We start from the raw sequence: 22021 nt of genomic DNA on the forward strand, positions 1-22021 counted from the left end.
GTAATATCCATCGTCAAGTTTTTTTCAACCGTCAAGTTCAAGTCAATATTTTCACACACCACAGACACATAATGAACCATCACCCTCCCAACCTATGTCTATTCCAACTCCTAGCCCTAATGCAGCAGAAGAACAAAATGCTGCAACTCAATCACCAAGGCCAAGGAGGTACAAAACCTGTGGAGCAGGCCCAAATCCCAGAAAGAAGAAGCAAGTGCAGAAGTAAGTTATTATTGCACGCTGTTGCAGCAACATAAGGCAGTATATTATTGATTAACTTTGTCCTATTTTTACAGTTTCAGCTTAGGTATTATCTTTTTGCTTTTTCTTTTGCTGTTTTGAGTTGCAAGAGCAGTGTTCACACTACTCAAACAACAAGTTTAGGGGAGAGATTAATGTGCTTTGAGTCTTTTTATTCTTAGGACTAAGAGTTTGACTCTTTTTCTTTCAATAATTTAGAATGTTTTTAGGATACCAGGTGTAATGGATGAAAATTCTGTTTTATTATAACAAAACTATCTCTCACACTGCACAAAGTTTACTGCACCATGTATGTAGAAGCTCTCGAAATTCCAAAACACTTTAATTCATTCATTCACGGGTTTGAAATAATCAAAAGATCTTGTGCTACTGCATGTTGAGTAGGGAAAAAGAATCATCCACAAGAAAACTGTGAAATCTACTATGCAAGGAATTTTTTAGTTCTCTTTTATAAGCAAAATTTGGGTGTCAACTAAAGCTTTATCACATACAACTTTGTCAATATGAATTAGTTCTGCAAGATTCTTGTAAAAAGAAAATCAATGGTTCAGCAAGATCAATTTTTTATAGGCATAGTCTAAGTTTACATTTTCATCCCTAAAAATATAGCAAATTTTAATTTTAATCCCTAAAAACGTGATGTTTTCGTCTTCTCAAAAATTTCTATTTCATTTCGTCACAAAATATAAAAATAAGAAATTATCAAAATTAAATACTTAATATTGTAATATATGAAAATTTTAAGCCACTTATAAGCCAATAACTTACTTAACCAACATGTGAACATAATGATTTCTTAAAATTTTGAAATAAAATATACAAAAGAGATTTCACCCATAATTTGCTTTATCACTGGTAATTTGAAAGGCAGAGCAGGGCAAGAATTCACTCATTTATGACTCATGGGGAGCTTTTACTATTTGAACCTCTGAGGGAACAGGAGGAAAATTATACATTGACAAAATTTATCAACAAAACCCTTTATCCTATAAAAAGACAAAAATAACTATAAATATTGACAAATATAACTAATGTTTATAGACAATATCATACATTTGCTGGACTGAAACAAAACACCTCCTTCAACAAAAGAAGCTGCGCATTTCACGGATTATGAGCATGAGTACAGAAACATCTTAATTTATCATCACCACAAAGAATGAAAAAATGGTGTATATTGCAAAGTAGCTTCATTAGCATCCTGCAGCTTTCAAGAATTTATCATAGGGGCTCGAAGGTGGAAGTCTCAAAGAATGTTGCTTCCTAGTGTCTTGTGAACGGAAGCGGACTTGATGCTGTGCTTGAAATTGCTCTTGAGTTACCAACTTCAAATCTCCTTTTGAATATTCTAGTGCCTGCACAATGGCACAGCTCACAAATAATTATCATTTCCGGAAAAACGAAACAACTGAACTCTAATCATAGCCTAGTCTTTGTGCCTCATTATCATGTATCCCTATCTCATGAAGAAAAAAAAATTATAATGTACTTTGGAACTTGGGATTAATTTCATCAGTCCACTAATAACACAAAACATGGCACAACACATGAAGAATAAATGCAAACTGTTGTAAGAAAATGCTAACCTTAACAGGTTGACGGGAAACTCCTTCATTTTCACTTGAAAGAACTATGGCCTTGGTCTCCTGCTGGTTCTTAAAACTGCGAATGGTTAACATCTTCTGTTGTTTTCCTGTTTCAAGGGCCTCACACTGGTTCTTCATTTGGTCATAAGGTAAAGGAGTTGAGGAAGTGGATATGCTTGCAACTTGCCGAGCAGTTTCCAAAACCTATACATGTGATAATCCCCATATATTATTAAAGAGAAGAACACATTCATTCTCCAGCAGAAGCATAAAAATTTGATTCAGAATATAATCAAAATGCCAACTAGCTATGTTTTTTTAAGAAAGAAGAGCATATCATTTTTACCGATTCCAAGAGTTGATTAACACCTAGAACATCTGGGCGGTTGGTTGAAAGTGATGTTCTACGATCTGACTGGCTTCCACTTTGTTCGGTCCCACTCCCTTCGTCTATCAAATCATCTGGAGCCATTATCTGGAAAACCAATCACAGTATTGGTCAAAAGTTCTTCCAGATAAACTAGATGAAAATGTACTTTTCGATAATTTTACCTCATCAACATCAGGGAACTCTATCTGAGCAAGTGGAGAACCTGGCCTTGGTGTCTCCATAAACAATGGAGGTCCTGATGGATAAGCATCATCAGGAGAAAAACCCTGTAGAAGCTGATTTTTTATGCTGAACAACTCATCCTGATAAATATGGAAAACATCATGTTATTTCCACATATACACAACCTATATATTCCTATCCAAGCTACTCCACTGCAAGTACTATTTTACATAATATTAATTTTTTAGACAATTTCCAGGACAAAGGTGTGTGAGCGTGACACTGGAACATATATACAGAACAAATACATAATTAACTTTTGAACCAAAAGCAACCATTTAACTTCTTATAATCAATCACTGTTAAGCGCTTACCAAACAATCATTTGTTTTGTTATAAACTTCCACGTCCTTGCTACTCAATTATTAGTCACTGGTATAATATCATTGGAGCAAACCAAAGTATGTTACTACCCTCCTACATTTATTTTCTCTCTCTTGTTGCTACTATCACTATCCTTCTACTCACTCGAGCATACCCACTACGATTTTCTTTACTTCTTTTTCATATTGCACGTGCAGGGGTTTTATGTGAGTTTATTATAATAGAAAAATAACAAAGCCCTTCTTCAAAAAAAATAACAAAGCCACATTTCTTTAGAAAATCATCTTCTTGCCTACAAAGTTTGACAAAAAAGTATCATAATAACTTTTCAAAGCTTAAAAGACTATTCTTTGCCCACCCAAGCAAATTTATATTACCTCGGGTAATTTTGAAAATTTAGTCATGAAGTATGATATTACAGTCTCTTTCAATTGTCTGTCATCCAATTGTACAGCTGATAGTGACTTCATAGCAGCAACTTCATCTTCCACAGATCCATAAACTATTTTGTCTGATTTTATACAAACAGCCCGCAGCAGGTTATCATCCACCAATTCAAGAAAAGGATCTACCTGTGGGTTTATGATTTTGATTAGTTATAAGCATAATTAGAAAAGGAAAAAAACAATGACTATCAACTTTAAACCGAAGCAGAAGAACAAGGACGTGAAATGGGAAATCAAATCAAGAGGTTAAGAGTAGAAACTAACCGGTGCTTCTGTCAGGGATGCTTTGACTTTTGGAATCAGATCAGAGAAATCGGCTGCTCTGGCAGAGAATATAAGCATGTGCGAAGCCAAGGTTAAAAGGGACCTCCTGCGAGATGGTGGTAAGCCTCCTTTAACATGCACGTAAAGAAACATGTCAGAAAAGAGTTGCCGTAGAAAATATAATTCTCAGTTATAGTATGTTTTAGCTATTGGACATTTCAAAAATTGTTATTCCATTTTTGCCACCATTCAATGGGGGAAGAACATTCTTTTTCCGGTATGCAAAAAGTCAGCGAATGATGAAACCATTCCCAACCTCCAAAGTAAAAAAATACATGTATCCCAGTTACCTTCTTGGTCCAAAGATATGCTCCTGAGGGAAAATGCCAATTGGAAGCATCTTACTAAAGCCATGTAACTGGATGTCTGTGGAAAGCAATAAACATCATCATCAGCTTAGACAAATTAATCGTGCAGTATCATTTGGTTCTAAATGCTATCCAGGTTAAACTTTTGGGACAAAAATGTGGTATACACTATTGTTTCTTAGTTTTAGAAAACATGAAAACTCCTGTCTGAATGTTCACCATTGCCACTAAATGCTGGTAACTGTATAAAGCCACGTAGAAATAGTCTTTCATAAGTTGCTCTATAATTAATTGCATTTTTATAAACAATGGTTATAAAATCTACTCAGTATATGCTATACTTAATGATAAAAATCTTAAAGCAATCATGGCACTTGGTATGCACCAACCTTACCTTAGAACGAGTAAATAATAGAGCAATGCTATAAGTGTGTGCCATTGCCTCATAATTTGCAGGGCCATTTTCAGCAGATGTTCCCTGAACCCAGATTGAAGAAAGCAAGAGACTCACTTGGTGACTGCTCAACCTAAGAGATCTTAGATCCTGAAAATTTCAGAGATCCAGCATTTGGTTAGGAACTGCTTATAGCAACATTTGACTAACTGATTACTGAATGCCCACCAACATAACTGAGTTCAACAAGAATCATTGAGATTAAACTGTGATGAATAGGAACAAAATACCCTCAGCCCATCCAACCAATAAGAACACATTTAAGTGCATACAGTACATAATGATAAAAAAACATCTCACATCTTTTCCATCAGCTAGAGCATGAGTGAAAAATTTCTTCCCACTCAGACCTACTTTTACCTTTTCTTCTACCAGTTTCCCATTCAAGGGATCTGCTCCAGAAAGACTTTCATGCTGAATGGAAAGGCCGTCACTCTCTACCTTCTTGGAAATCTGTTTTTGGTCTAACCAAGGAGAAACCACAGATGGCATGAGCACCATAGAGAAAATACTGTGTGCTCCAATTTGTGTTTCACGGTCAGGATGAGCCATGGCCAGTAGCAATTGATGAAACAACGCATCAGGGAAAGCCTGGAAAAGTCCAAAAATAACCCAAAAAATTAGACAAATAAATAGAGCCGGGCATGCAGAAACACCATTCTCAGTCTAAAGTAAGAAATACTTGCCTTGTTGTGATACAACACATTAGGGACAGAAGTGATTAACTTTGCAGTTTGATAGACAGCAGAGATTGTTGTTCTTGCTACAATAGTAGAACTAGAAATATTCTCTAGCACCACAGCCATCAAATCAAAAATGGGTCCTGCATCTCCAACCTGATACAATAGAAGCAGTGTGACAAAACGGCTGCAACATACTCAATCCTTATACTTCTATAGTAATTTAGTTGCTTATAAAATCAAGTCAAGTTCTATCAAAAAAAAGAGAGGAAAACAGTGTAGAAATTTGGTTACTCTTCTGTAAAAGTCAGAATTCAGAGGTGGCATTTTAACATTCTTTTTGAGAGATTGAAAACCAAAGACATGGGTCTCTAAAGAAAACCTCTTCGGTAGAGAGAACAGATAATAAATTGAATCTATAGACATAGAATTGAAGAAACTTTACTTGGAGAATACCCATAAAGAAGTCATGTGTCGTATAAAATACCATAAAGTTTGAAAGACAAACCAAAAATTTGATACATAATGTTAGCATATATGTACCTTGTTTGAAAGTTGTAATATGCACATTTCAATGGAAGATTGAAGTTTAGTATTAAACGTATACGCATCATTTCCAATGTCGGTTGCTTCAGCTGAATTTTGTAGGCATCTCCTTAAATGTTTAATGAGATCGGATATTGCACCAACGACTGCAACTGAGGCTTGCTGCTTCACATTTTGTGCAACCTGTGTGGTGATGTTAATAATATCAATCTGAAGGATAGGTTGCTTGGCAACATTCTTATGATCCAAGTGCTTGACCAATATGGACAACATAAGATGGGAGTTATTTCCTGATGTTCAAAAAGTGATGATCAGCTGTTGAGAAAAATAGGGAGACTTTAATATCTAAGGAAAGCAATGAAGGATGTAACAAGAATACCTGATTCTGCTAAAAGGAATTGCAAATACATCAAAACACAGTAAGCAACCCCCTTTTCAGAAGACCAGTGGTTCTCAGTATCAAAATAATGAAAAAGTGGTTCCAAGACACGCCGCACAGTCGTTGCTTCCTTTGCCAATTTGGCTATATTATACAAGCAAACCTTTGACCAATAAGCAGGATTCTTAGCCGTATCCCTGTGAAAGTGATGAACACAGACTGTTGGGATTACCAATGTTGGATTCATACATAATAAAGGGAGCAGGAAGAAGAGTAAGAGAAGACATACAATTTGGACTCTATCTCAAATCCTGTCGCAACATTCAACATCGAAGATACATGGGCTTCTTCTTTGGGAAATTCTTGAAACAACTGGTTCTGAGATTGTGAATTCAGTTTCTCTACCTTGGCAAGGTTGGATTTAGATTGAAGATCCACATAGTTCTCCAAAATTGCTGATATAATCTATTCCAAAACCCGCCCACCCAACAAATAAGAAAAGGGAAAAAAAAATTAGATTGACAAGAAGACATTTGGCTTCAGCCTTCAAGTGTAAACTAGCATCGAAATTCAAGACCCAAAACTAACTTTAAATTCAAGACCCAAATTATGGTTCAAATTTTGGAATAAATAAATAATATAGAAACTAAGCTTCAAGTTCTACACAACCCTTTGCTTGAAGTCACTACTGGTATCATCAGTCAACAGACTGAAGGAATAAAAACAGGAATACAGTACTCACTTTGTCAAAATCCATGGATAGATGTGAGTGCTCACCCATGAACTTCACCTGGCCAAAAAAACAAAGGAGAAAATCAAAAGGCATCAAGGGAAGGCTCAAGTAACCTCAAAAGGGAATTGGCATGAAGTATCGTGGTAGGAACTGGGGAACTGCTATCGTGTGAAAGTGATTTAATTGTATCACTATCAGTACCAAGAAGTTTAATACTGAAGAATTATAAATAAATAAAATATCTAAAACTGCTAATGATGATCTTTGTCGTTCAGTTATTTTATATTCTGTGCAGATGGAACCTTTTCATAAAAATAATCAAGGTGGGTTGATTCTTGTTTGTATTGATCAATAAAGAGAAGTTCTTACATTTATAAACTTACTACGAAAATGCAAGAGCAAATTCAGTAAGAAAGAAGTAACAAATGAACAAGCAAAGGAGCATTACCATAGAAGATAGAGTTTGTAGTCCAGCTGAACGTAGAAGCAGAGCTCGTTCATCATCTCCCACTTCTTGAGCCAGTTGACATAGTTTTGGGATAAAACCCTCTAAGTTGAACATGTATGTACCATCTGTCTACTTTTAGTTCAAAGGGTTAACATCACTAAACTCGGGGTATTAAAAAAAATGTGACAACAAAATAGAAACTAAACGATCTATAAATTGCAGTATATCAAGTAGCAGGGCCTATAATGTAGACAATAACTTAAAACTGAAATCACTAATTCTACTTTCAGAGGGGTGCTGAACCACTCACAAACAGAAATACACGTTTTTAACACTCAAATCAGAAAGACCGAATGACCATATACCTGGAAAATAATAAAATCTACAAGAGTATTGCAACCTAAGATCCGCACTTCATCTGCTCGTGTTTGCTCAAGAAGAGTCCGAATGATCCCTAGCAAACTACTGGCAAATAGTGGTCTGCAGATTAAGAAGCATTTATTTTGAATATCATTACTCATTACAATGAAATATAGCATCTAACAACTGGAAATCAAATGAACTAAAACATTATTGTATAACGCTCAAGTAACTAGCAAGTAGGAGAGGTAATTGATAATGCTTGACCCTGCCTTGGGATGCAAATATTATATTAAAAATAAAGGTATATTCATACAAAATTGTGTTATAAAAAAGGCTTCTCGTTGTATTATATACTAAGATTACTCGTCCAGAATAAGTTTATCATATAAATCATCTATGCATAGTCCCATACACCCAGCATGAATGATACCAGAAGGTCCTGGACGCAAAATTCATAAGTGCTAGTAAATTTGAAAAATGCTTCAGATGTAATACTCTTGTGATTACAATGTCTGAATCTTAAGATTTGGAAGGTAAATCCTTCCATCAGCATCCCTTTTTGTTTCAACAAACTCAGTTGGGATCAAATAACAACTCGGTACAAGGAAAATGTCTGCGCTTAACTTATAAGGCAAAAAACTTACATCTGCTCCCTACAAGACGACAGCAATTTTCTGTATATGCACAAGATTACTTTCACTGAACCAAAGCTTTCATTACGCAGATCCTTGTAACATCTTTGCTCCAAGTTCTCTGTAATCTGACAAGGTAAAACACCACTTAAACTCAGCGTATATAAGAGATTGAATTCAATACTGAAAATGAAAAAATTCAGAGTTAAATTTATCTCACGGCGTTTGTTCAGAGTGAAATTAGGTGAAGAAATGCTGAAATTATTCAGCAAATGAGAGTACACTAAACATATAGTGGCAACTCTTTCGCTATTTAAAGTATTACAGTATATTACAATTATTTCCTTTAGCATAGCCTTGTTGAAAATACTAAATGACCAAGTTTTCCTTTAACAGATATATTCAGCAATTGAATGAAAATGTTGACAAAAATTACAAATCAGTACTTGAGATTGCCACTGAAAATCTCGGTGCTTAATATATCAGTTCTATCAAACATGTGATTAGATTGAAGCCAACCGATTTTGTACAATGATTTATTAGTCAAAGCCGCTAGTAATTTATAATGAGAATGTTTATCTACTATATTTCCTCCCGCATGTCATAAATTTGTTTATTAAGTGAAACAAATAGACTACAAGTGACAAGAAACAAAGAGTAGACTTGTACGAACATTATTACCTTGGGAATTCTCAGTGGATTCTTAGAAGCATATTCGCACAGCTTTCCGATTTTCCTATCATTGAGCTCAGCAACCTGCAAAACACAGTAATCATCAAGTGAATAAAAAACTTTACTCTTTTTCATATTCATCGCTTCAGCCAGGGGAGGGGGGACAGGAGAGGGCAAAAGGGTTAGAGGGCCTTCAGAGGTTCTAAATCATTGGTAAATCCAAACAACTAGTGCAATTTTGATCATATAGCACCCTCTAGTACAATTTCTAAACAAAATATAAAAGATAAATGTTTTTTCACACAAATCTGGACACAAACACTATATATCTATACGGTTTATCGGAAATTGTGTATCCAAATAGCACAATTGGATATAAATAGATCCCAAAACACCGCCACGTGTAAGTTGTAGAGTCAATTCCCCTTTTTCCTCCAAAAAGGGTCGTTATTATTATATTTATTATATATTATTTATATATAGAGGAGGAATCAAATTACACCAATAAGTTACACTAATTTTCAACCGTTGATATTGATCTTTTTTTTTTTAAAGAAGCTAAATTAGCCCACCCAAATTGGCACCGAAGAGAATCGAACCTGAGACCTTGAGGAGGAGCACACTCCCAGGTCCCAAGCCAATACCACTAGGCCAACCCAAGTGGGTTCCGTTGATATTGATCTAATCTAGGGTCATGACATTTTCACTTTAATGATCACGTGATATGATACAAATCCAAAGAAACACCCATCGGAAATTTCCTCTTTTGAAACCCAATTAACTTGCACACTAAATTCTCTACTTTCTACACTTAAATTCATTGGCTATGCTTTCTGCACTCAAATTCATTTGTTCCCAGCCATAAACACAGAATCAATCTGTTACAAATTGACGAAGAATGGAATCTGCATCATCCATGAGCTGCAATTAAATATTTTCTATGTACAAACAATGATGATGATACATTGTCAATCAAAAGCTATTGGATGGCTTGGGGAGCAGGCGGTGATTTTTTTCCCCATGGCGAGAAGAACAATCACAGATGCAACACACCGACTAAAGGTAATTAGGTTTTAAAAGAGGAAGTTTCACGATGGGTTTCTTTGCATTTGTACAATATCACGTGATCATTAAATTGAAAATGGCATGAGTCATTAGATTAGATCAATATCAACGGCTGAAAAGAGTGTCATAATTACTAATTAGTGTAACTTATTGGTGCAATTCCACCCTCCTCTTGTATATACGTATAAACTAAACGCCAAAGCATTTCATTTTATTAAAAGCAAAAAGCGATAGTATTTGAAAATCCTAACAGACAAGCAGCCTACGTGCGGTAACACACATCCTTCGCGCCAAACCACGGTATAGCATTACCAATAAGCGTTAGTAAAATACTAAACCAACATACCCTCCTTCAATCCTTCAATGCATACATTCTCAAATAATTTCAAACTCAACTTAAAATTCTAAGCTCTCTGACACTACAAAACTCGCAAACATATCATAGTGAAATGAGCATGAAATTATACCTTATTACGGGGTAAGATTTCAGCGATCAACTTCTTGTAACGTTTAACGGGTTGTCTTGATCTTGCACGCAAGGAAGGACAAAAAATACAGAGGTTACCGCAGGCGGGAACAACCCGCCTGGACATAACCCCCATTTTCCTATAAATTCACAGACCCTCACCTGTAAAAACAACAATTTCACTTCCTCAAATTCACATCACTGTAATAATAATTAACAACTTGAATTTCATACAAATTCACAAACAAAGTGAAATTCAGCTGAATTAAGAACACAGGGTTTAATCAATTATGACATAGATGAATTAAGTTATGAATAATAATTGATAGAGAGGAATGAATGAATGTATGAAACTTACGAATTTGATAAATTGAAATTGTTGAAATAATTGAAATTGGAGCTGGCGTGTTCGATCGGGATCTAAACTATATAGTTGAAAATGAAAATGAAAAATTGATGAAATAATAATGAGAAGAATTAAGGTAAGATAAAGAGAAAATGAAATAATTAAAATGGTGATCAAATTGGATAAGAAATGAAATATGTAGTAAAATGAAAATGAAGAAGAAAAAAGAAAGAAAGAAAGAAAGAAAGAATACCGAGAAAGAATGGCGATGGGGTCAGAGTTGGAATGCGAAACTCTCCCCCAGCCATGATGACGTTTGTTAATATGATGAATGAAATTGAATACGGTTGAAAAGGTAAGTTTTTGTTTCATCATCAAATTACGTAGTTAGTTGATTAAACCATCATGTATATCAATTGTCATTTTACCGATTAAATTAAATTACACATGTGCTCCATTCTATGAAGCCCGGATACTTAGTGCGATACGGATACGATACGATACGGGTACGCGAATACGCGAAATTTTTAAAATTTAGGATACGATACGGCTAAGATACGTTAACAAAATATTTATATTAAAATTTATATGCGTGTAAAATACTTAAAAAAAAACATTGATTACTCATAATATATAATCATAAAAGTTACAATTTACAACAAAAAAATACATATGATCAAAATAAAAAATGTAAAGTTTTTGTATAAATCATATTCTATTTTCATTCATATGTTAGGATATCAACAAATGTATCAATAAAAGAACTCAAAACAAAGTTTGTTTAATGTTGATTGATTAAATCTCCCCTCTCTCGTTACTTTCATCCACCAAAATCATAATATTTAATTTGTTAATTGAAAAGTAATTATAGTGATTCGTATCTTAAATTTTCACAACACAATCTCATTTTTATACACTTCATTTTTTTTGGATACGTCTGTGTGAAGTATCTTATAAGTATCTGTGTGTATCCGTCGAGTATCTTTTAAGTATCCGATAAAATATATATTTTAAATTAAAATAATTAATTCCGATACTTCTGGGATACGGTATCCGGAGTATCCGCGGAGTATCGGTATCTGATACGTATCCGACACGGGTACGGCACCATTTTGGAGTATCCGGGCTTCATAGTTCCATTAAATCATGTGTAAAAAAGTTTTACAACATCAATCTTATGTTAATATTAAATTAATTAAAATTAAAATTAAAAAGAAATGAAAATTATTTATAAATATTTGTTATCAAAGTATAATGAAAATCAAAGTATAACCCAAGGTTACCTTATTTGTTATAAATTAATTAAAAAGAAAATCAAAGTATAACCCAAAAAAATATCAAAGTATCGTGCCAAAATTTGAACGTGGGCGATTAGAATGTTGTGGCATTCTTAAAATGATTTTTTATTTATTTCCATCTAAGTTTTTTTTTTTGTGAAAAATTATTTTCATCTGAGTAGTATATACTAAGAGTAATGATATTTTGACATCCATTTGATGACAACTTTGTTGACAACCTTGTTTTTCTCACTTTTTATTGGTCAAAAACAATGGAGAGAGAAAAAGTAAGAGAGAGGATAACAACATCATGTGAGTATGAGAGAGAAAGTTGTCCAAAAGTTGTTGTCAAAATATCATTTCTCATATACTAATGGCAGTACTATATATTAGATTAAATTAAATAAAATTATTTGATACTTAAATAAGATGTCCAGTTGGATGGGATGATATCAATGGCGTGATGGTGGGAGAAACAACGATGCAAAAACCAAATGGTACCGCGAATTATGAGTTGATTGGAATAATGGGTGGATTTATCTAAGAAAAAGGGGAAGAAAGGTGAATTGCAAAGGAAGGAAACTTTTTATTAACAAAAAAAAAAGTAGGAAACTTCCTTCTTTCTCTTTTTACTTTTTTCATGAAAATAATATGTTTAAAGGAATTAATTCATGTTTGGATCATAGATGAGATTTGCAGAATCATAGTGGACTATTGCAATTTCGAGATTTAAATGAATTAATAAATATGGCTTTTTTGGGAAGAAAGAATCTATCTTGTGTGTCCCATAAATTCTCCAACGCAGATTAGTCATTAAATGACGGTGGAAACTTTGGGCCAATATCATGGTAGCCGAAAAATAATGTGGCTTCATTATGAGTGTTCTATTAGCTTCTATGAAGGGTCGTTAATTTTTTTATGGTATTCTTAGTACAAGTGAAGGAGTGGATGATACCAATAGATTGAAGAAAGAACTTATTCTCTTTAGGTTGATTTTGAAAAGACTTATGATTTTGTTGAATAAGAGTATTTAGATTAAGTTACGTTTAGAAAGCGGTTACAGATAGGTGGAGGAAGTGGAATACAGAATGTATCAATTCAGCCTCTACCCATGTTCTCGTTAATGGTATTCAAATCGAGCAGATGTTTGAGACAATGCAATCATCTCTAACCTTTTTTTTTATGCTAAGTGCTTTCGACAGACAATGGCTTTTTCACATGATATCATATTGGGTCAAATAATTAGTTTAAGATTTCTCATTTGCAATTTTGTTGTGAGGCAAAAAATAATTGGGCAAATATAAGAAGAGAATAGTATAAAGACTATTTGAGTTGATTTCGTGTTTCAAAATCAAATTTTACAAGACCTCCACCACCGTTTATCTGATCACGCAGGTTCAACAGACAATATTTATGTATTATATTTTGATGATAACAAGACTAATAACAACAAATAAACAATTTGTCGTCTACACTAAATATGTCTACATACAATCATAAGACAAATGAACTGTTGCTGAAGAAGTAAATAATACCCTATGCATTCATTGATCAACACATTGTTAATTCTTTGATGAATAAAGAAAACAAATAACAACTATAGTAAGAAGTGTTTCTGTTCCATAATTTCCTTTCCTTTATTCAGTGTGAATAGTTATTGCAAAAAAAAAATGATAAATCAAATGGAAGGTAAATTATCAGCACCAGAAACATGAACACCAGCACGTTGAACAGAACGGAACAAAGGAGAAACCATCGTACGATAATGTAACGGACGAGATAACTCTTCGTTAGCATCGATTTGAACGCCAGTGATACCAATATCTCTGAGACGGAAAGCGAGTTTCTCACCAACACGAGAAGCGATTTTGGCGTCCCAGAAACGGTGTGATCTAGGGAAGCGGTTGAGGACGGAGCGGTTGTGAGAGAGAAACTCTTGTTCGGAAGAGGAAGCCATGGCGATGATGGATGAGGTTGTGGGGTTTGTTACTTGGGCGGTGATTTTGCGGCATGAGAGGATTAGTTGGAGCACGTGGTGGTGGTGCGTTTTTGTTGTTGCCATTGTTGATGCACAGGAAGGACTATGTTGTTTAGGACATTGTGGAGGATGTTAGGTTGATGCGGCTGGTTGGTTACTTTGTCAAACGTTGCGTTTTGGGGGAATAGTGGAAATTTAGTTGCCAAATAAAATAGTGTCCAAGCAAGTCTTTCTCATAGATAAATCATAATTTATTTGTCTATTTAGCGTTAAAAATGATACTACAAAAGTAATCAAAAACGCTCAATTGAAAATGTTGATATTGATAAATTGGATGTTTTTGTTCGAGTTTGAATCTTGGACATCGTAAGTGTGTGTGTGTGTGTGAGTTTTAGATGATACTTGTAAACTTGTCTATGAACAAACAAAAAATTACAATAGTGAATATTCATCGTGATATATGTAAAAAAATAAATAAAAAAAAAAGACGGGATGCAAATATTTGACCAAATGTAATTGTGAAAAATGTGTTTTTTACACGAAAAATAAAAGAATGAATGCAATATCGACGACTCTTTCTTGTCACATCGAAATCGTGCATGCCAATGTGTTTGCTTGCGTGATGATCATGGTGGTTTTGTTTTGATCAAGACCATGAGTTTCTCTCATATGAGTTATGTAGTAGTTGGGGAGGCATTTGGTTTATTTTATGTGTTGGAAAGGATGCACGATATGCAGTTTGACAATATCGATTTTGTGGTGGATTTCAAAATAACAACAGATGTTTTTTACACCAGACGGATATATGTTACATAAATCGGTCATGTTATCATAGCTTGCATGATATCTTGGCTCATTTTATAAACGCTCGGATGAAGTTCAATGAACAATAAAGCAAAGATGGTTGCTCATGTTTTAGCAAGCGAGGTCACTTTATCGACGAGTCCCAATGTCTGTATACACCATCATATTGAAACTCTTCTTATTGATGATATGTTATAAGCACATTTCTTTTTTTTTTTTAAATGAATGCCTATATTTGTTTCACATTCATCAGCTTTTGGCCAAAATTAAGTTATTATCTTTTTGGTGGCTGAAGGTAAAATATCCCAATGTTGATTTCCTACCATAATTGGTGGTTTTGTTCATTTTCTTGTATTTGAATTGGTTAAGCATTTTTTGTGCGTGTTTTGGTTAGTTAAAAGTGTGTCCTTAACATTTTTTCTTTATTTTTTGAACTTGGTTGTTCTTTTATGGTACGTCTTGTGCGAGAAAGAACGAGTTTTTGTTAATATATCTTATTTTTTGGGGACCAAAATCTGTTGACAAAATTGAAAGAGATTAAAAATGATTTTTTTTTTATCTTTTTTTAATAAATCGATGTACCACAATTGATTTTTGAAGTAAATTTGTTTTTGGTCCCTATATATATGTCAACTATTTGATTTAGTCTCTTTAAAAAATTTCTTCAACTTTTAGTCCCCAAAAGTTTTTCATCTTCACTTTTGGTCCCTCCTTTAAAGTAAACTCATATGTTTTTTTTTTTTGAGGGAAAGTAAACTCATATGTAGAATTCATATTTTTGAATAAAATTTTACAGAAAAATCTATAATACTATAAGAATCTCTCCAAAAAAAAATTATAATTTTTTAACAAAACATGAATTAAATATGAATTTTTATTTTTTATGGTTAAATATTCGTATTTAATTAATTTTTTTTTTTGAAGAAGCTAATTGAAGAAGCTAAATTAGCCCACTCAAATTAACACCGGGAGGAATCGAACATGAGACCTCGAGGAGGAACACACTCTCAGATTCCAAGTCAATACCACTAGGCCAACCCAAGTGGGTTTCATATTTTTACAATATTCTACCCATTTCTCAACAATTTCATTAAAAAAATACAAATTTTGATTTTTTTTTTTTTGAAGAGAAATACAAATTTTGATTTAAAAATAGAGATCAAAAGTAGTAAATGAATTTTTTTTTGAGGGAATAAAATGAAAAGTTTGTTTATTTATAGAAATAAAAAACATATTTAACGCTTGATTTTTTTATCTTTTTTTAATAAAGATGACTAACTAGTAAAAAATAGCAGTGTTGCTGGGTTTCTCTAGTTGGTATGGAGTAGTTCTTCCATGGTTAGTGCAGTGACTCCGAGGAACCCTTCTCTTATTCCCTTCACCTTTGTTGTAATTTGAACAACCCCCATTCAGTTGCACAAACGGTCACCGGAGCTTCTACACTTGATCTTATTCGTGTAAGTAATAACAAACAAAGGGTTTGTTTCATCAACTTTCTCTTTTCCCTCCCATTTTTCAATATTCCAACTTTCTGAACTCAATTGAAATGGGTCACGACGCATTCATTGTTGAAATGGAAAAAAAAAATAAAAAATAGTTTGACTAAGTTTTAACATACTACATGCTTGCAGGTTCTTCTATTCGCTTTGCTTAAATCTGGTTGATAATCTTCTCCTAGTTTTCAACCTGGATAATAGGTAAACCATTTTCTTCATCTTCTTCTTCCATTTCAGAATTAATTTGTTTCTTTGTCCGGAAAATGTATAATTGAACTCATCAAGATTGTGATTTTCGTTACTAACTCATTTTCGTTACAGATTAATGAGAACTTAATCACAATTACTCATCAAGAGTTGATATGGAAGTAAATTTGTTGTTGCAAAATTGAGAATATTACAATGAGTCATTGAAAGCGCGGACAGGACAAAATAGTATTAGGAACTGATGCATTAGCAAGAAAATTAGGATAGTATTTATTGTGGAAAATATGATAGAATTTCGCCTTAAGTAATTTGGACATGTATGGAGATTGGAGAATATACGTAGAAGCTTCGATAGGGAGGGTAGATCAAATGGAGAATCTCACAATTGTTAGAGGTACATTTAGACCAATATTGGCTTTGGTTCATTCTCTATTCACACGTGACACGTTGAACCAATGAGGGCTCCATGCTATCTTACTCAACTTTATCTTGAGCTTTGGGTGATTCTCCATTTCTCCTACACCTCAAAGCCTCTGATTAGGAGATCCAACACCTAGGTGAGTGCCATCAAAACTCAGAAGCTCAACCTGCTCCACCGCTAGCGGAATCGGATAGTAATTCCCTTGTCAAAACCATATTCCAAACATTTCTGTCTATTTCGATTACTCTTTGATTCCCCTTTGACTTTTTCTGACCACGCGAATGGGGTGGACTGTGGAGTATGTAGTGCCACCTGTGATAGACATGACTCTTTAAGCATTTACTGAAAGTAATTATGCATCTATGTTCATATTGTATTCTTGCCTATCGGTCAATTAACTCCTTCACCACAGCTTCTAGATAAGACACGCAAACAGCCATGACAGTGTTTCTGACAGCTCCGCACTTAGGCAGACACTCTCCAACAATGGTATTCGGCACGTTGAACCAATATCATAGACTTAAGGTGGAAAAGCATGCTAGTGATTGTATTTGTAATTGAATAGGAAAGAATTTTTGTTGGGATGCACTAGTCAATCAATTGGACCCTTAACCTTCGCCTATCAAAAAACATTTGGTGCTGTTGGTTCTGTATTATCTTGGACATATTAGATTTGGGTGTATTTAATCATTTATTCTTTTTTGGTGGAACATTATTTATTAATGTTTATGATTATTATGGGAACCATTAAGAATATGTGAATATCTTTTTGCTAATAGCTTATGGATAGGATGATTGGACTTTTGACATCCATTTAGTGCTATTCATAATGTGAGGCACCATTGATCATAAATATTTATATTTCCAAACAAGGAGATTAACAAAAGAAACAGGAAAATAAAAAAGAGGAACGAAAAAAAACTGTTTAAATTCGAAACATGAAACTTTTTCAGCTGTTAGTAATTACTGGTTTTGTCAATGATCAAATTTTCCTTACGTTTTCTGATGAACTGTGAAGGATAATCTGCTTATTTGCGTTGTGTACTTCTGCTATAATAGGATGATGGATCACCAATCTGGCCAGGGATTTGATTCAGATGGTTGTGACTTTGATGTGCTAGCAGAAATCAGTGAGAAACATGAGAAAGTAGAAGATGAGTTTACAAACAATTTAGAATTATGTACAGGCGAAGATGAAAAGTTTGTCGAACAACCTGTAGCAGATTCGGACACATTAGAACCATTCATAGGCATGCAGTTCAACTCAAGGGAGGAAGCAAGAGAATTCTACAATGGCCATGGTAGGAGGATAGGATTTACAGTACGGATACACCATAACCGCCGTTCGCGAGTAAATAACAAGCTAATTGGTCAAGATTTTGTCTGCTCAAAAGAAGGTTTTCGTGCAAAAAAGTATGTGCACAGAAAAGATAGAGTGCTCCCTCCTCCACCAGCCACCCGAGAAGGTTGTCAAGCCATGATAAGGTTGGCTTTACGGGATGAAGGGAAGTGGGTTGTCACCAAATTTGTGAAGGAACATACACATAAACTGATGAGTCCCAGTGAAGTTCCATGGCGAGGATCCGGGAAGCACTTGGTTAGTGAGGTACGTTTCTCCAATAGTGCACTTTATAGTTTAAACTAACAGTTTATGTATACCTGATCAAACTTGGCCAGATTTAAAAGTGAGACTGACTAATGCATTATACCTCTTCTCCTGCTGCTGATATTAGATTGACAACAGTATCAGCAGGATTAAACTACACTGAACATGATGAACTCGAATAGCAAAATACAGATTCTCATGGAGCTTCTAGAATACCTTATCTATGGGTTCCAAACCTTCACTCACATTTTTCCCGCTCTACATGATGAACTCGAATATCAAAATACAGATTCTTATGGAGCTTTTAGAATATCTTATCTCTGGGTTCCAAACTTTCACTCACAATTTTCCAGCCTCACTTTCCACACACCCTTTTCTAAGTCCCTCACTGATCCAACAAAATCCCTTTCCCTTCCATTTGCATCACGTCGTTAGGAAGTTAGTTATCTGAAGTCCCAATGTGTCTCATGCTGCCATGTCTTAAATTCTCTTGCTATTTTCCACCTAAGATAGAATGAGGGCCTATCGATATTACACCAAGAATATACATAATATAGTCAATTATAGCCTGAAAAGCTACCTCTAGTCCTCCACCCCCTAAAAAAAATCTCAAACAGGATTGTATTAACTCTTTTAGGGCATTAAAAGTCCCATCTCAATCGGTTACATGCAGATGTTGGATTAGGATATTTTGATTTGTGTATAGTTCAGTTCTTTGTTAGGATTGAATGTCCATGTTCTGTTTGTTCCTTTTTTCTACCTCAAACTTGTCTTGTTGATTTGTGTCACAGGACGAGAAAGATAGGAGAATCCGTGAGCTATCGCTCGAGTTGCACAACGAAAGGCAAAAGTACAAAAGGCGTTGTGCAGCATATGAAGAACAGTTAAATACAATTCTGAACGATTTGGAAAAGCACACAGAACATATCTCTAAAAAAGTTGCTGATGTAGTCCGAAATATCAGAGAGATTGAGGAAGAAAAATCAGATTTAGATGGCAGGTAATTGATGCCAGTATATTCCATTGTTGCCAGACATTCTGGTGAGATACTTGGTCCTATTCGCAATTTGAAGTTTTCAAATGTAATTCTATCAACATTTGGCTTGAAGTTGGTTGTGTAGTGGTCATATTAAAACTTCAGGCAGCTTATAGTATATTGGGAAATTCATTTTCTGGTGTGTATCATGTTCGGGATTAGATGCTTAAAGTTTTAACCTAACATGCTGCTCTTGTTGAAAAGTGTCTCCCTTGTGACTAACCATATCCATTGTATCCTTGCATTAATTGTAATCGAATTTTTCCAGCTGCACATTTTGATTTATTACCAATACAGCAAGTGAGTGAGCATTTACCTTTTTCAAATTGATTGGAATGGGATTATGGTTGAAAACTTGATACCTGGTACCACAATGACTAAAGTCTCTGCTTACATTTTGAATGATTACTATACTAATATAACAGTCAATTCATATATCCTTTTACTATAGTGGAAGAAACAGTTGCCTTCTAGATAATTACTGTGACATTTTTTCATTTCAATTATAGGCCAAATTTCTCTCTAAAATTTTATAACATTGGGAAAAACAACCCAGGCCTAAGATTTCAAATTCAATATTTATAATTTTTACTTTTGCAACTAGCTGTCCACGAGATTCCAAATTGACGCCATTATTACCTTATTTTATGGTATGATACACTTAAGATAGACAATGAATGAACATGTGGGTTTAGGCATTATTGTTTATATCAAAATTGAGTTGACAATATTGAGTTGAGATTCTCGATATGTATTTCTCAAATCTCTTTAGGGGAGAGATAGACACTCTGAAGGTTTGATGTTTCAAATCTATTTCTCAATTTCTTACTGATTAAAGTACTCTTTTTGTTCCCTCTTTTTATCATCTCTCTTTTGTAAGTTTCCTCCTATAAGGTTCCTCTTTGTTCTGATTGATAAATTAAAGTCATGTCAATTTCAAGTGAATTTGTCAAGGGAGAATTTATTAACATGATACTGTTACAAAATAAGTTCAATAAAAGGGAAGGTAAAATTTGAAGGAAAAAAAATCTTAAAACAGAAGTTTACATTACACATTAAAACATAATCAAGCTTAGCCCCAAAACCTAGGGAAAAAGAAAGAAAACACACTTTTTTGTCACAATGGTTGTGTGTCCTCCATTGCCATTAACTTCCTCCCCCTTCAAAACATCCATTAGTAGTACCTGGGCAGAACTAATTCTTGACAAGCCAGTTAACCTACTTAGATTCATTGCACTGAGCCAATCTAAGATGTTGGATAGAGATTCCACGGCTTCGCGACTTCGACAAATCAATAACTTGAAATCTCAAAACGGTTGAGATCATTGACTGCAATAACAGCTAGCCATGCATTTCCATACTAACCACCCAAACAACTTGGGATTGGAAAAAAAATAAGAACAAAACGAAAAGCCAAAAAACAAAAAAATGCCTAGTACAAAACACATAGATGAAGACATGCATCTGAATCCTAATACACTTATTATTTACAACGTGGGAATAGAAATCAACGTTGAAACTCCAACACAGAGGCAAAGAACAAGAGTTAACTAACTGAGAGCAGTGAATCCACCACCCTTCATCATTTGCTTAAACTCCTTATAGTCAACCAAACCATTTCCATCAACATCAACAGTCCCTATCATCTTCTTACAGTCTTCAACTGTTCTTCCTTGTTTCAATCCCAACGAAACCAAAACCGATCTCAACTCATCAACGCTAATGAATCCATCACCGTTCTGATCAAACACGTTGAATGCTTCCCTCATATCTTCTTCCTCCTCTTCATCACGTTCACTCATAATTGACTCATACGACTCTCTAAATTCCTCAATATCCACACATCCATCTCGGTTCACATCAATCTTCTCGATCATTTGACTCAGCTCTTTGTCAGGGATGAAGATTCCTAAATTCTCCAAGGAATCATTCAACTCTTTCTTTGTTATACGGCCATCGTCGTTGCGGTCAAACATTTGGAAAACACGTTTGAGTTCATTTGGATCCATTGTTACTGCCTTGGTAAAAACAAGACCTCTTTTTGATGTGGAACAAGTATTTGTGGTTTGGGTGAGATTGGTTAAGGTTTGATGAGTGAACCAAGAATGAGGGAAGAGGGTTATAAGTTTCTTAGGAACAAGACTAATGAGAAATGAATTGACAACGTTGTATAAAAGGAAAATTCTAAGCAAAATAGTTGGCATTTCTAACAAGGAAGCGAGTGATTTGTATTGTTTATGACTTATGTTGCTGTTGGTGTTGGTTTTTTCTTTATTATAAAGGCAAAGACATTAAAGTTGTAACGACTAGAAGTAAGTAGTAGTAATAAGAAAGTATTGGTTGTTTCTTTTGTTGTGGGGTTTTTAAGATTGAAGTGATGCTCTTTATTGTCTTTGATTTAAGTAAGGTGGTGGGGTTCATCAATTTTTCACGCGTATTTGAGTTGAGGTGGTTAACCTTTTTAAAACTAATTTAGTAAGACTATGATTGATCATTAGACTTGGTTGTACAATAACGCGTTTACATAAATTATTGGGTCGCAGGTACTTG

General features: G+C 34.4%; 3 protein-coding genes and 1 pseudogene across 5 annotated transcripts; 1 reads left to right on the plus strand and 3 right to left on the minus strand.

The window, feature by feature from the left end:
* Positions 1-1153: 1153 nt before the first annotated feature.
* LOC146951076 (protein SEMI-ROLLED LEAF 2-like) lies at positions 1154-10979 on the minus strand. Of its 2 annotated transcripts, XM_085747030.1 has the most exons (21): positions 10900-10979; positions 10659-10725; positions 10302-10462; positions 8779-8853; positions 8110-8225; positions 7468-7582; positions 7103-7231; positions 6664-6711; positions 6211-6386; positions 5922-6118; positions 5540-5832; positions 5003-5152; positions 4677-4907; positions 4257-4406; positions 3845-3920; positions 3495-3622; positions 3162-3356; positions 2400-2540; positions 2194-2322; positions 1848-2051; positions 1154-1616 (listed from the first exon to the last, which is right to left on the minus strand). In XM_085747030.1, the coding sequence occupies exons 3-21, from the start codon at positions 10434-10436 to the stop codon at positions 1455-1457; spliced, it is 2850 nt and encodes a 949-aa protein (XP_085603156.1). In that variant the 5' UTR covers positions 10437-10462; positions 10659-10725; positions 10900-10979; the 3' UTR covers positions 1154-1454. The 2 variants fall into 2 exon arrangements, with proteins under 2 accessions (XP_085603156.1, XP_085603157.1); XM_085747031.1 differs by lacking the exons at positions 8110-8225; positions 8779-8853; positions 10302-10462; positions 10659-10725; positions 10900-10979 and having other exon boundaries at positions 7103-7234; positions 7468-7581.
* Positions 10980-13440: 2461 nt separating this feature from the next.
* On the minus strand, positions 13441-14084 carry LOC146951077 (Ribosomal L18p/L5e family protein). The gene has a single exon (XM_085747042.1). It carries the CDS (start codon positions 13983-13985, stop codon positions 13602-13604), a length of 384 nt encoding a protein of 127 aa, XP_085603168.1. The 5' UTR covers positions 13986-14084; the 3' UTR covers positions 13441-13601.
* A 427-nt stretch (positions 14085-14511) lies between these two features.
* Positions 14512-19797, plus strand: LOC146951078 (protein FAR1-RELATED SEQUENCE 3-like). Its single transcript, XM_085747032.1, has 4 exons — positions 14512-16162; positions 16337-16402; positions 17889-18435; positions 19227-19797. Exons 3-4 carry the CDS (start codon positions 17890-17892, stop codon positions 19437-19439), a joined length of 759 nt encoding a protein of 252 aa, XP_085603158.1. The 5' UTR covers positions 14512-16162; positions 16337-16402; position 17889; the 3' UTR covers positions 19440-19797.
* Positions 19798-20416: 619 nt separating this feature from the next.
* LOC146951079 (calmodulin-like protein 3 pseudogene) lies at positions 20417-22021 on the minus strand (annotated as a pseudogene). Its single transcript, XR_015027780.1, has one exon. The product of XR_015027780.1 is annotated as a calmodulin-like protein 3 pseudogene (transcript).

This window comes from Medicago sativa, chromosome 2 (genome assembly GCF_051527215.1).
Source record: "Medicago sativa cultivar Bolivia chromosome 2, Bolivia_mono, whole genome shotgun sequence".
NCBI lineage: Eukaryota > Viridiplantae > Streptophyta > Magnoliopsida > Fabales > Fabaceae > Medicago > Medicago sativa.